Raw genomic sequence first — 14283 nt, 5'->3', positions numbered from 1 at the left:
TTTTACGCTGAATTATTTGACTCATCTGGGGTTTATTTTGTTTCTAGCATATAATGAGAGACTATTTTCTGAAGTACCAAGAGAACCTTGTTAAAATACAGTCTTACTTATAATTCTAAAGCAACAATTGTATGGTCAGTATTTTATTAAGCCTTTTTTGAATTTATGAAAATAAAATTTCTTTTTGGAAGATATGTTGACTATTATGAAATTATAAAATCTGAGATTTATTAATTTCATATTGTAATATATAATATACCAGATTAAAGTGGAGGTAAAAGCATTTTTTGTGAGATAAGCTAATTAATGTCTATAAAGCGTCTTTTTTCTACATTGAGATACAGAAAGAGACAGCAGAAGTGCAAATACAGTCATGTTTGTTTTTGTTAACTGTATAGCTCTTTAACCAGCCAGTGAAAATAAATCTTCACTAAGTTTTATGGTATTATACACATGCCACAAAACGCACATGTTTCTTGAACTCTTATACTGTGACAAAACATTAGTCCTGTTACCCCACTTTCCATGTGCAGGATTCTTCATATACATTAGTTATTGATTCATAGAGCAAATAGTATTCAAGTCTTTTGTTGCAGTTTTTTGTTGCGGTTGTTGTTTATCTTAGTGATCCAGCTGAACTTCTCATATATGTATTCCCTGAGTTAGAAACATCATAATTACAAATGCCCTTAAGCTGACAACATACAACGTAGTTAAGAACTTGGGCTCTAGACTCAGAGTGCTGAGTTCTAGTCCTATATTCCCCAGTTTGTAGGTGTCCAGTCTCGTTATTCTCTGTGTCTTGGATGGTAGTAATAATACCTACCTTTTAGAGTTGTGAAAGTTGAACTAGTCAGTTTGTGTGAAATACTTAACAAATGTGTCTGACATGTAATGTTGAAAAAGTTTTCTTGCCGTTATTATTTACTTCATACCACCCATCCTATGGGCACCTAGATAGCAAAAGGCCACACTGGAACAGTGGTACTACTTGGAGACTTACAGATAGCTCAGTTGTTTCTTCCCTACCAGCTGCTTGCTTTTTCCTCAGTGGTATATGAGCTGTGTTTCCCTCTTTGTTTTTCATTGCTCCTAGATTATTTAAACAAGAGTTACTGTTTGGTGTTTTTCTACTAGCATTTATACTTTTGTACAGTGTCTATTAGGATACGTTTAAGTTGTTAAATCAGATTTAAGTGCTATTCAAAACATTTTAATGAAGGAGGGATTCCGTGGGAAATAAAAGAAAAAAATGCATTTGAGATTCCAAACAATTTTTATTAAGCACACACAACCCATAGGAATAAAGTTAGGTAATTTTTTTTTTGAAACAGGGTCTTGCTGTGTTGCCCAGGCTGAAGTGCAATGGTGTGGTCATAGCTCACTGCAACCTAAACTCCTGGACTCAGCGATCTTCCTGCATCAGCTTCTCGAGTTGCTAGGACGATAGGCACATGCCACCATATCTGGCTGTTTTTTTTTATTTGTTTGTTTTATGTAGAGATGGGGTTTCTCCATGTTGCCCAGGCTGGTTTCAAACTCCTGATCTCAAGTGATTTTCTGCTTCAGTCTCCCAGAGTGTTGGTATTACACCTGTGAGCCACCATGCCTGGCCCAGGCTAGGTTTCTTTTAAAAAAATAATTATAATGGGAAAAACTAGCAAAATGTCAGATTGGAAAAGAAACATGAAGGTAATAGGTTCAAAAGTTGTTACCCTTATTCATTTTGTTTAATAATCTGTTCAGATTTCTGATTTAATATAAGACAGTATGTCCTAATGGGACCCAATCTCTGAGAGTGTAGTTGTATTTGTGTAACTTTATAAACAAAACTACTCTCCATATCTGATGTCGATAGCAGCCCATTCTTTCTTTGTGGTTTTATTTGATTAGTGGTATTTTGTTATGTTGAACTCGGTTTTAGAAACAGTTTTTTTTTTTCACCTTTTCTAGGTAGTGTGTCTAGCTTGGGCAGGTCAAAAATGATACTTCTCACATTTTATTTTCAAATTGTCAGTAACATTTTAAGTGTTGGAGTATAAAAGAAACAGAAATTTACAGTCTAGTAAGACAGATATGGATCTGAAAGTATTCTAATACCATACAGGTATTATTGAAGAACAATGTAGAAGGTATAGTGTAAGCAGCAAGGAGAAAAGTAAATCTTTCTGGGAGTTGGGAACTGCTTTGTTGAAGTGACAACTGAGTCTTAAAGAATAATTGAGAATGTGACTGGTAAACAGAGAGACATGTTCAGGAAAGAAAGCAAAGAACACGTTAAATCCTTCCAGAAAATGGTTTGATGTACATCCCCAATCCTAGTATCATTAAATTATATACATGGAGTGAATGATGTGATCAAATGGGCATTTTAGAAAGATTATGCTGACAACTCTGGAGGGCCAACTAGTCAGTGTGAAGGTCAGAAAAACAGCAAGAAAGCAAATTCAGTAGATCTAGTAGAATGATGAAATGCTAAACTGACAGACTATTTTAATGAGTAAAACTGCATTTAAAATTTTAATCATCTGTGGGGTTTAGCTATAAAAATTTTTTGTTTTCTAAGTTTTCTGCAATGGATATGCACTGCTTTCTTAATAGAAAAAAAATGATAAACTTTGTTTAGATAGGAAGAACTCAGCAAAAGGTTCATTACAGAGGATGTTCAATTAAAGGGGGTTCCTTGGAGACATTCATGGATCCTCACTCTGTACATTAGGAATATAAGAAAAATGTTGATTTTTTAAAATTTATTTTCATGTATTTATGCTTCATATGATTCTACCAGACATTAAGATCAAACATAGGGAAAACAGGCAATAAAATATTGACTTTTAAATTACTTTTCGAAAGTTGGCAATATAGTCATTGACAGAACCAGGATTCAAATTCTGTATTCTGAGAAAATAATTAATAATAGATTATCCTGCCTTCTTCTGGCTTTATTAACATATTAGAAGTGTCCAGTGTGCAGAATATAAGCATTTTATTGTCAGTACATTCTCCATCAGTATTAAAGCCTGTCTTGAACTCTTCATTTCCTTCTAGTTTGTTTCTGTATAAGACAGGAAACTGGAGAAAGGTATATCATTTTTCCCTTGTGTACTATTATCCTTAGAAAGTACATATGGTAGAGATAACCTTAAATTAATTGGCATCTTTATTGCACTGGATAGTTTTAAAATTGCCATTATATGTCAGTGTTTTATATTTAGGTAATGTTTTAAGTTCTGAAGTTGTTTTTATATACATTAGATCTCTTGGGCTTTGCAGTAGGTAAAATAGGATATAATTATTTTCATTTCAGAGGTGAAGAAACTAAAATTCAAAGTGATTCCTGGCTAATGTAGAGTTGGGACTAGAACCCAGGTCCCCATAATACCTTCCTTTATTGGCCACTAGGTGGTGATAATTTGTTGTTAAGAGAAAATACTGATATAATTTAGGCTTAACTTAGATCTAGGAAGTATAGAACCTGACAAATGATATGAACAGATTTATCAGAAATGTGATAATATGAGCATATTATCAAAATTTTGAAGCAGAGAGAATCAAGTGCTTCTGGAACTACACTTGAGTAATTTACGTGGATGATCTAAATATCCATCATGATGGGAATGGTTAAGGGAATGATGGCCCATTAATAGAATTGAATATTATGTAACCATTAAGTACTATATGTATACACACATAAAAGGCACTCAGTAAGTATGTGTTCAATTAAAAATTATAACATTTTGTAATTCTGTAGAATTTCAAATTAGTATTACATGAAAAAAATAAGATAAAATTGAACATGTAGAGTTAAACTGTTAAAATGAAATTTAAGAGAACATGTTAAAATTATTTTTTACAAGAAACATTTTGTACAATGGGTGTACATTAATTTTGCAGTAAGATTAAATATAAAAATAAATGAAGGAATAGTTAGAATTCCCAAGATGAGGTCTAGCATCCAAATTTCCAGCCTGCCTTTTTCTGAATTTGTACATGTTTTCTCTGTAGCCCAGCTGGGAGCTAAAACTTCAGAATGATAGCATTCTTCTACTTTCTTTGAGCATATATGTATTTTAATTAAACATTTTATATTTCTTCAACAACTAGTAGGACTTTAAAGGCTCTGGATTGTTGTTCTAACAGTTTTCCATAGAGGAAAATATTTTGTTTATCCCACAAGTTTTGTATAAGAGGAGATATACAAATAAATATATTAGTCATAATTTCTGTATTCCCAAATCTGAATAATAGTTATAATAGTACACCAATTAAATGGAAGAACTGTTGAAATTTAGAATGGTAATGGACTTTGTTCCATGTTTAAAGCTCTTTTTAGTTGATAGCACACTTTAATTGTAAGTGGATTTTTTTAAGGATTTTACTTTCAGATTGATTATCTTAATGTTCCCAATATAGTCTTTTTATGGATTGTTTCTGTTTTATTTTATATAAAGAGTTCATAAAGCCAGGTTTATTATTTTTTAACATGTTTTATTCAGCTTGTTAATCTTAAGTGTATGTTGAAATGTTAACTCTTGACATTTTAAATACTTTGCCAGCAACCGTAAATACCCATTATAACCATTACCTACAATGGATTTACTATTTTGGTATTTACTTATTGAACAGTAGATTTTATATCATTTTTTAGACTCTTAGGTGGAAAATTGAATTCAAATAACTAGTTCTTTGTGTTAAATTTTCTTCTATTAGGAAAAAATACACAAAGTCCCTTTTCACAGTAGTGTTGTATGCTAAAGGTCATTGTATTGTCAAAGACGGCTAGTGAGGAGTTACAGATTACCTCACAAAATCATAAATGGGAAAGGGACTTAGATTAAATTTTAAAATAATAATATTTCAATGAGTATATTTTTCTTCATTGTAACTTATGAGAATTGAACATGAAGTTAAATCAGGATGCGTTTATGTGTATTCATAATGACATTGGGGTAAAGTTTTCATCTTTTTTTTTTTTTTTTTTTTTTTTTAAAGTTGTTACCATCACAAGGGCTCTGAAACTACATAAAGTGATTACATTCCCTGGTCAACAAAATGAAGTGTTTGTCACTTCATATGTAAAATTTTCTTGATAGGTATGCTTTTAAAATCTTTTAATGTAAGTTTTGTCTACTAATCTTTTATTTACATTTTTTCTTTTAATGATCTTTATCTTAGCTTCAAAATTATCTATGAAATACTAATTTTATTTTTGCTTCATTTGTAAATTTTGACGCTTTTTTCAATCATTCGTACAGCTTAGATGATCTAGAACTATGGTAGCCACTAGCTACATGTGGCTCTTTAGTAAAAATTAGATAAAATGTAGAATTTGGTTCCTTGGTCACACTAGCATATTTCAAATATTAATTAGTTATATTTGGCAGACACATAATTCAAGCTCCTGAATTTCTCAGAAAAAATAATAAATTTGCTCCTGCAGCCTTGGTATCTATGGCGTGTAGATTTTTCTGTAAGTCGTGACCATATTTTAACTTTTGGTTTTTACCCATTATATTTAATTTTGAATTATTTGCCACACAGCTGTGATTATCAGACATCTGATTTATGGCATAAGAGATTTTAAAAATTAGACATATGCAGTGAGATTTTGTTAGTGGGTCTGGGATTGGGTCTAAAATTTTATTTTAAGAGGTCAGATTAGGAATGATGGGCCTGGAGCACACTAATTATTCATTCCTAGATTTCCTAGGATTTTTTAAGCTTTACTTTTATATCAAATTAAATTACCAAAAACTTAACATTTTCTGATGATAAATTTGTCTCCTTGCAGAGATATTGTTATTGACTTACAGTTACATTAACTTCTTTTGTTTAATAAGTATAAACACTTTCTGTGTGCCAGACACTGTTGTAAGCATAAAGGGATACATTAGTGAATAAAACACAAAAATCCCGGCTCCCATAATCTTTAAATTCTAGTGAAAGTTAAGTCTTTATGTCCCAGAATTTTATGAAAAGAATCAGCAACAGAAGCTGCTGTATGTAGAATGTCTGATTTTGAATTTTTATGTTTAATAAAGATCCATTTAATAAATTCCATTGAGGAATTCAATGCTAAGAAAAATTTCTAGTGTGACTTGTTATGATTCCTTCTGTTAAAGAATATTGCCTTGCTACAGAGAAACTGTTAAATGCCCAGTTGCACAGGTAATTACTGCCCCCACCCTAACATCATGGTCTATAAGTCTCTTTTTTTGTTCTCTGTGTCTCACTCTTTGTGCTCAAATCCCATCTCTTCCTCTCTCACATTCTCTTCTATTTTAGAGATGTAGTTTTATTGTTAACAGTGTATTTGATTTTAAGCAACCCGAAATTCCTTTGTAAGTAAATGGGCTGTAAAGAACAGAAGGGGAGATTGGAAGAGATGAAGGAAGTGAGTGTTTGCTGAGATTTATTTTGTGAACTTTTAGGAAAGCTAGAATTGTGGTTCTGACAGATAGGAATTCTTAAGCTGAATATGGATTTCTGTATTTACAGTAACTGTACATTTTTAAAGCTCTCACAATTTTAGTTTTTATAACTGATTAAGTATTTGTATTTAAAAGGTTGATGGAAACTCTAAAGATTAGTCCATCTGTCTTGTTTTATTATAAATGAAATCCAGCATTTTAAATAATTTACACAAAGACATTCAGCTAGGGAGTATCACAGGCAGGACTAGAACTAAAGTTTCCTTAATGTTGTCTCTTTGATAAGCTTAAGACATGGTTTCTAAAATTCAGTTAAATTTTATTGAGTTACTGCTATGTGCAAAGCACTATACTCACCACTGGGCATGTAAAGTTGAAACTGACTCATTAGTATGTGTGCACCACAGAGACACTTTGTTCAACTAATCATAAGCACTTAATGAAAATTAGATTATTGAAGAAAAGCTGTTTCTTACTCTTATGGGTTTCAAAATCTAAATAATTTATACTCAATAAATTAAATCAATAAGAATTTTATTTCAAAATGTCTTGGCTTTACAACCCTCATGATGTTATTACAGAGAAAACTTCATAAGCAGAGAGAAATCTATAGCTAGAATTGTGGCAAAAACCAATAAAGAGTTGAGAATTCTTTCTGTGTACTTAGAATAAATGTTTACCAGAAATACTAATTTTGTATATTTACATAAGCTGTTCATATCTAAATGGGACATGTCAAAGATTTAATGCACAAATTCGTGGATAATGTAGCCCAGTAGCTTTTAACCTTTTGGAGAATCTAATGTACATTTGCAAATTTTACATACAGTGTTAAGATGCTTATGCTTTTTTCTCCCCCACCAAGCTCATTTATGAACTTCTAATTAGATGTATCTGCATCTGGAGTTATTGGGGGTATTTTGAAAGAGCCTTTCAGGTGGCTCTTGTCCATGGTGAGCTACTGCTACGATGAGACCTTATTATTTCTTGCTGGTATGTTGAAAATCGCAGATAACTTTTATTCATTATTTACTTAGTGTGCCTTTTTAAAAAATCTAAACTTTTCCAGACTGGTGATCCTCTCTCGGGTATTTGTGTTCTGAGTCCAAAATAATATTACCTGCCTATTCCAGATAAAGTAGTCCTATTATAACAAATATCAAGGGATGGTAGAAAGTATATTAAACTCTGTTGCAAAAGATCTGAATTCCGAAATTACTATTAATAGCTTTATATCTAAAATAATGTGTACCTAATCTTGGGCCTCAATTCCCTCCATGAATAAAAGATTATTATAGTAAATTCAAATTTATGGTCTCTTAAGAGCTCAGCTTTACAGTTTGTTAAGTGAAATAAAGCAGCAGACTCGAAATTAGGAGATTTGAATTCTACATCAAAGTATATTTTTGTGTTTCTATGAGTGTGTGGCTACATGATTAACATTCTATATTTTCTCATGGAACATAATGAGATGTCATTTAGCTTTCTCTCAAGCTTAGGAATGTTACACTGAGTCACTGACTTGTCAGGCCTGGAATCACCATTCTCTCTGCTGCCGTCACCTCATACACCTATCTCCATATTCTGTGTTGGATGTGTTTCCTCATCAAAGTTCCCCTGAACAGGAAGGTCTGTGTGTTTTAATCTGCATATGTCCAGTGACTGGCATAGAGTTGGTACATTAAAGAGACAATAACAGTTTGACTAATTTTTTTTTTCAAACTTTGGTTTTAAAAACTACATATAGGCATACATGTTTCATTTTTATTATACCACCATAAGTTAGTTTCCAAAATAATATTGTAATCCAAAAATGTGTTAACTAGCTCCTCAAATTTTTTTTATCATTCTTCTTAATTCAGAATTCTCTAAGCATCTGTTATATAGCAGACACCAGAAACATAACTCCTCATGGAGCTCACAGCTTAGCAAGTAAGACAGAAAGGTGCAAATTATTAATTATAGTTGCAGTGTGAGGGTTTCTGTAGGTATGAACAAAATATAAGTAGATATTGAGAATTTAAGTAATGCTTGTAATATGACTCATTCTGAATTACGATAGATATTTTACTTGGTAAACATGATATATTTGTGTAATCCTAGCTCCTTGTAGAGCACAGCTCTCTTTACTGGTGGTGACATAGAGGGAACAGGGTTATTTACGCATCTCAGGCTTTTGTCTATGAAACTTACAGTAGGCAAAATTTGTTTTTAGCATTCTCTTTCAAGGTCTCCAAATATTTCAAAAATATGGAAAATTGTTATATATCGTATCCTAAATTATTATTTTATGTATTCTCTTTTTTCTGTAAGTGTGTTTTTGCTTTTAGGAGGATTCTCTATGGGAGGATGCATGGCAATGCATTTAGCATATAGAAATCATCAAGATGTTGCAGGAGTATTTGCTCTTTCTAGTTTTCTGAATAAAGCATCTGCTGTTTACCAGGTAAGTTCCAGATTTTTAAAAAAAAATGAAATATATACATGTTGAAACTGAATCAAAATCAGTAATAAAACTGTAAAACACATACAGTTGATATGAATTGAGCATTCCTGGAATTCGTCTACAGATGAGTCATAGTGATTAAATTCCAGCTGATCATTAATGTTTTGGAAATCCTCTGTACAAGAAATATTGTTAAGCAAAGTGTCAAGGAGGAAAGGATAATTATGGCTGTGGTTGTGGAGGAGCATATATGTAAATTTTATACATATTAAAACTGCATGATGGTTATAGCTGGATTTACTTATTGCATCATGAACATAATCAAAACAAAAATCAATTACATAGCTCATACTTATTATGCAGCAATATCCTCATCTATGAATTTGATGGAGCTTCAATTATAATATTACAGCTTCAGTACCAGAAGTGGAAACAATAAAGCAGATACACAATAGAGAACTACAATGTAATTGTCCCCTTAATTGTACCTTAGCTCTGTACTCCTCCCTCCTTTCACACTGTGAAGAGGTCTGTCTGCCCAAGTCACTTAGTTTCTTCAGGAAATGCTTTGGCCATTTTTAAGATGTCCTCTGTAGAATAAATGTAAGTGACACACAGTTACAAATTGAATGGTGTCAGGAACCAGCTAAGTCCCCAGGCCTGGCCCACCAACGTATACCTCAGATAGCACTCCCTCTGTCTTTTTTTTCCCATTAGTTATTGAAGCCTTGGTAAAAGTGGAATTTTCCTGCTGTCTCTGATTTCTAAGAATGATCTTAAATGGAATTTCTTAAACTTTTCTGTCTTTATATCTTCTTCTCTAGGCTCTTCAGAAGAGTAATGGTGTACTTCCTGAATTATTTCAGTGTCATGGTACTGCAGATGAATTAGTTCTTCATTCTTGGGCAGAAGAGACAAACTCAATGTTAAAATCTCTAGGAGTGACCACGAAGTTTCATAGTTTTCCAGATGTTTACCATGAGCTGAGCAAACCTGAGTTAGACAAATTGAAGTTATGGATTCTTACAAAACTGCCAAGAGAAATGGAAAAACAACAATGAATGAATCAAGAGTGTTTGGTTAATATACATGTAATGTCTTTGTGAAAAGTGATTTTTACTGCCAAATTATAATGATAATTAAAATATTAAGAAATAACAATTTCCTGACTTTTATTATTAAAATGCTTATCACTGTAGAGAGTAGCTAATCTTACTAATGAAAACAATAGACAAACATCTGTGCATAATTTTCAGGCACAATTCTGTAAATATTTGGAAACCTTTTAAGTATTTAAACCTTTAAATTTTGAAATAAAGTATTCTAAACTAATATAAATAAGGACAATAAAAAAATGAAAGGGCTTAGCATAGTGTTATTTTATCTTTTCTCCAACTTTATTTAAATTACCTTTCCAAAGATATTTGTGTTTATGTAATTTTCCACAGAATAACATTAATACTCTATGTTTATAAAGCGATTTCACATTATCTTATTTGATCATCACAAGAGCTTTGAAGTAAGCTGAGAACTTGTTACTGGTATTCAATAATAGCAATAGAGGGGTTAAAGATTTTCCCACAGCCTTCGGGTCAAGACAAGAAATTCAGGTCTCCTAATTCTCAGTGGAGCTCTCTGTTAATCCAAATTGCTGCTCTGCTTTAGGTCTCAATTTCATCTGTAAAATGATACTAATAGTACTTACCCCATTGGATTTTTGTTGAGATTTAAATAATAGCAAATACATAATAAACACTCAGTAAAAATTAACCATAAGGAGAGTCATGATCTGGTTCCAGGAATACATTGTTAGATGACTGAAAAATGAAATTGTATTACTTCAAAGAAAATACTATAAATAATAACATTTTCATATGTTAGTTGGTTCTCATGCATACATAATCTTATTTGAGCCTCATAACTGTTTAATAAAATATACATTATCCCTATTTTATAAATAGAATCATACAATACCTGCCTGTTTTCATTCAACAAAATTATCCTGAGATTTTTCCATGTTGTGTACATCAATAGTTCATCTATTTTATTGCCCAGTAATATTCCATTGTGTGGATGTATCACTATTTGTTTGCACATTCACCACTGACAGATACTTAAATTGCTTCCAGTGTGAGGCTGTTATAAATAAAGCTGCTATGAATATTTGTGTAAAAGTCTCTGCATCGACCTATGTTATTTTTCTTTGGTGAATAAGTAGGAGTAGAATGGCTGGGTTATATTTCAGGCATACATATAACCTTCCAAGAAATAGCCAACTCTTTGAGAAAATAGTTGTGCCATTTTACATTCTAGCAGCAGTGTATGAGAGTATTACTGCCTCAGATCCTTGCCAACACTCATTATGACTCCTTTAATTTTATCCATTCAGTAAGTATATGGTAGTAATATATTGTGGCTTAATTTACATTTTCTAAATGAATATGTTAATTTTTATATACTGATTAACAGTGTCTCAGCACTGTTTGGTGAAACAACTATCCTCCATGGAAATATTTTTGCGCCTTTGTCAAAATTCAGCTAGATCTTGCCTTTGTGAATCTGTTTCTGGGTTCTGTCTTCCATTCCATTGATATATGTATCCCTCCTTCAACCAGCACCACATAGTCTTAATTACTTTAAGTCTTGAAATCAGGTAGAGTAAGTCCTCTCAGGTTTTTTTTTTTTTTTTTTTAAGATAGCTTTTGACTATTTTTGTTCCTTCCCTTTCCACATAAATTTTAAAACAACCTTGTCTGTATCTACAAAAAAAAAATCTTGCTGAGGTTTTGATAGGAATTATTTTAAACCTGTATATCAATTTGGGGAGAATTTGCATCCTTACTATGTTGAATCTTCCAATCCACAAACATGATAATGTTACTCCACTTATTTAGATACTTGATTTCTTTTATCAGCGTTTTTGAGGCTTTCTCCATACAAGTTCTGTACCTATTTTGTTAGATTTATACGCATGTTTTATTTTGTGATTGATTATAAGTGGTTTGTGTTATTTTCAGTTTCCAAGTGCCCTTTGCTACCATATTGAATCACAATTTTTATATGTTGGTCTTGATCTTATAGAGCTCATTCGTTAATTTCAGGAGTTTTTCTGTAGATTTTTAGGAGTGTCTGCAAAGAGTGTTACGTCATCTACAAACTGAAACAGTGTTATTTCTGCCTTTCCAAATATATGCCTTTTATTTTCTTTTATTTACTTATTACACTGGCTAGAACTTCTATTACTATGCTGAACAAGAGTGGTGAAAGCAGACATCCTTGTCTTGTTCCCAGCCTTAGGAGAAAGCACTCAGCATTCCGTCTTACATCATTAAATATGTTAGCTGTAGTGTTTTAATAGATGTCCATTATCAAATTGATGATGTTCCTCTCTGTTCCTGCTTTTCTGAGAGTTGTTACAATGAATGTCTGTTGAATTTTGTCAAATGATTTTCTTGCAACAATTAATGTATTTGTGATTTTTCTTCTTCAGTCTGTTACTGTCATGCTCAATTTTGGTATATTGAGTCGGCTTTGCATTCCTGAAATAAACTCCCTTGGTTATATTGTATAATTATTTTTATATATTGCTGAATTGTATTCACTAATACTTTGTTAAGGATGTTTGTGTCTATGTTCATGAAAGATTTTAGTCTGTAGTTTTTGCTTGTTTTGTACTATCTTTGTCGGATTTTGATATCAGGACAATATTAGCTTCATAAAATAAATTGGGTGGTATTTTCTCCTGTTTTCTGAGAGAAATTATATAGTATTGCTATTAATTTTTCTGTAACTGTTTGGTAGATTTCTTTCGTGAAATCATCTGGGCCCACAGATTTCTGTATACTATAACTTTTTATCTTCTTACAGCAATATTATGCCACTTCATGTTTATTATAACCTTTCATATTTCCCTTCCCAGCCTGTATGCTATTTTTATTTTGCTTATAAATATAAGTTGCATGTACCATCAACCTCATATTACTTTATTTAAAACAGTAATTTTTCTTTCTTCTTTTTTTTTTGAGATGGAGTCTTGCTTTGTTACCTAGGCTGCTGGAGTACAGTGGCGCGATCTCTGCTCACTACAACTCCACCTCCTGGGTTCAAGAGATTGTTTTCATACCTCAGCCTCCCGAGTATCTGGGATTACATGCACCTGCCAATACGCCCAGCTAGTTTTTGTATTTTTAATAGAGACAGGTTTTCACCATGTTGGCCAGGCTGGTCTCAAACTCCTGACCTCAAGTGATCTGCCCACCTTGGCCTCCTAAAGTGCTTGGATTACAGGCCTGAGCCACTGCACCTCGCCCAGGCAATTTTTCTTTAAAGTGAATTACATAATGGGAAAAAATCTTACCTATCTACCCAGGGAGATACCATTTCTGGTGCTCCTCAGTTTTTTGTGTAGACCTGTATTTTTTTCTTGTATTTTCATTGTGACTGAAGTACATTCTTTAATATTTCTTGGAGTGCAAGTCTGGTGATAAATTTCAGCTTTTGTGTCTGATGAAGTCTGTATTTTACATTTGTTTTTGAAAGGTGTTTTCACTGAGTGTAGAATTCCAGATAAACGTATTTTCTCTTAGTGTTTTAAACCTGTTGTTTTCTTATCTTCTTTCTTGAATTATTTCAGACAATAAATTTTCTGTCATTTTTATCTCTGTTCTTCTGTATCTGTTGTATCTTTTTATTCTTGCTGTTTTTAGTAGTCTCTGTTGATCACTGATTTTGACCAACTTGATTATTGCGTGTCTTGGTATAATTTTTCACATGTCTTTTGCTTGGAGTGCCCTCTGATCTTTGTGGGTGGTTGTTTCCCTGGCCTGAGGGTGTTTATTCACACCCGTGGTGATCAGTAGTCTGCTTAATACTCAAGATAGACGTCTCTGGATCTCAGGACTTCTCTCTCTGTGCAGTTCACTTGTCTCTGATACCCTGCCGTATCAACTGTAGCCAGCTTGATCTACTCAGATTCATAACTGCATCTCACCTCAGGGGGTTGCAAGCTTTGCATGACTTTTCCCGCCCTGTACTGTGGACTGGGAACTCACTTAAGTCAGTAAGCCAGAGTAGTCATAAAGCTCACTCTGTTTGCTTCCCATCTCTGAGGGTTCACTGTCTTTTACTACCCAATGTCCACTGCTTTTGAAAAGACATTTTTTCCATTATTTTGCTATGTGTGTGTTTATTTATTTGTTCCAGGAGAAAGAATAATAGTCCCTGTTACTACATCACAGCAAGAAGCTAAATGATCCTTTAAAAAGATTTAAACATTTTTTGTATTACCCTTACATTTTCCTTTTCTAATGCTCTTCATTCCATGATACAGCTTTAAATTTCCATATGGTGTCATTTTCCTTCTGCCTGAAATACTTCGTGAAGTTCATTGATCTTTTATTCTAAAAT

At 32.6% G+C, this 14283-nt stretch overlaps 1 protein-coding gene across 2 annotated transcripts in view; it reads left to right on the top strand.

Moving 5' to 3' along the window:
* LYPLAL1 (lysophospholipase like 1) overlaps positions 1–11049 on the top strand; it is a 41702-nt gene extending 30653 nt beyond the window's left edge. For both annotated transcript variants that reach the window (XM_017870015.1, XM_017870016.1), the window contains exons 4-5: positions 8762–8877; positions 9702–11049. In XM_017870015.1, coding sequence (XP_017725504.1) covers positions 8762–8877; positions 9702–9938 — 353 coding nt within the window. In that variant the 3' untranslated portion in view covers positions 9939–11049. The remainder of the gene's footprint in view (positions 1–8761; positions 8878–9701) is intronic.
* Positions 11050–14283: the final 3234 nt, after the last annotated feature.

This window comes from Rhinopithecus bieti, unplaced genomic scaffold, assembly GCF_001698545.2.
Source record: "Rhinopithecus bieti isolate Rb0 unplaced genomic scaffold, ASM169854v2 scaffold_1673, whole genome shotgun sequence".
NCBI classification, from domain to species: Eukaryota; Metazoa; Chordata; class Mammalia; order Primates; family Cercopithecidae; genus Rhinopithecus; species Rhinopithecus bieti.
The sequence above is the reverse complement of the archived record's forward strand: the minus strand, read 5'-3'. Positions and strand labels throughout refer to the sequence as shown.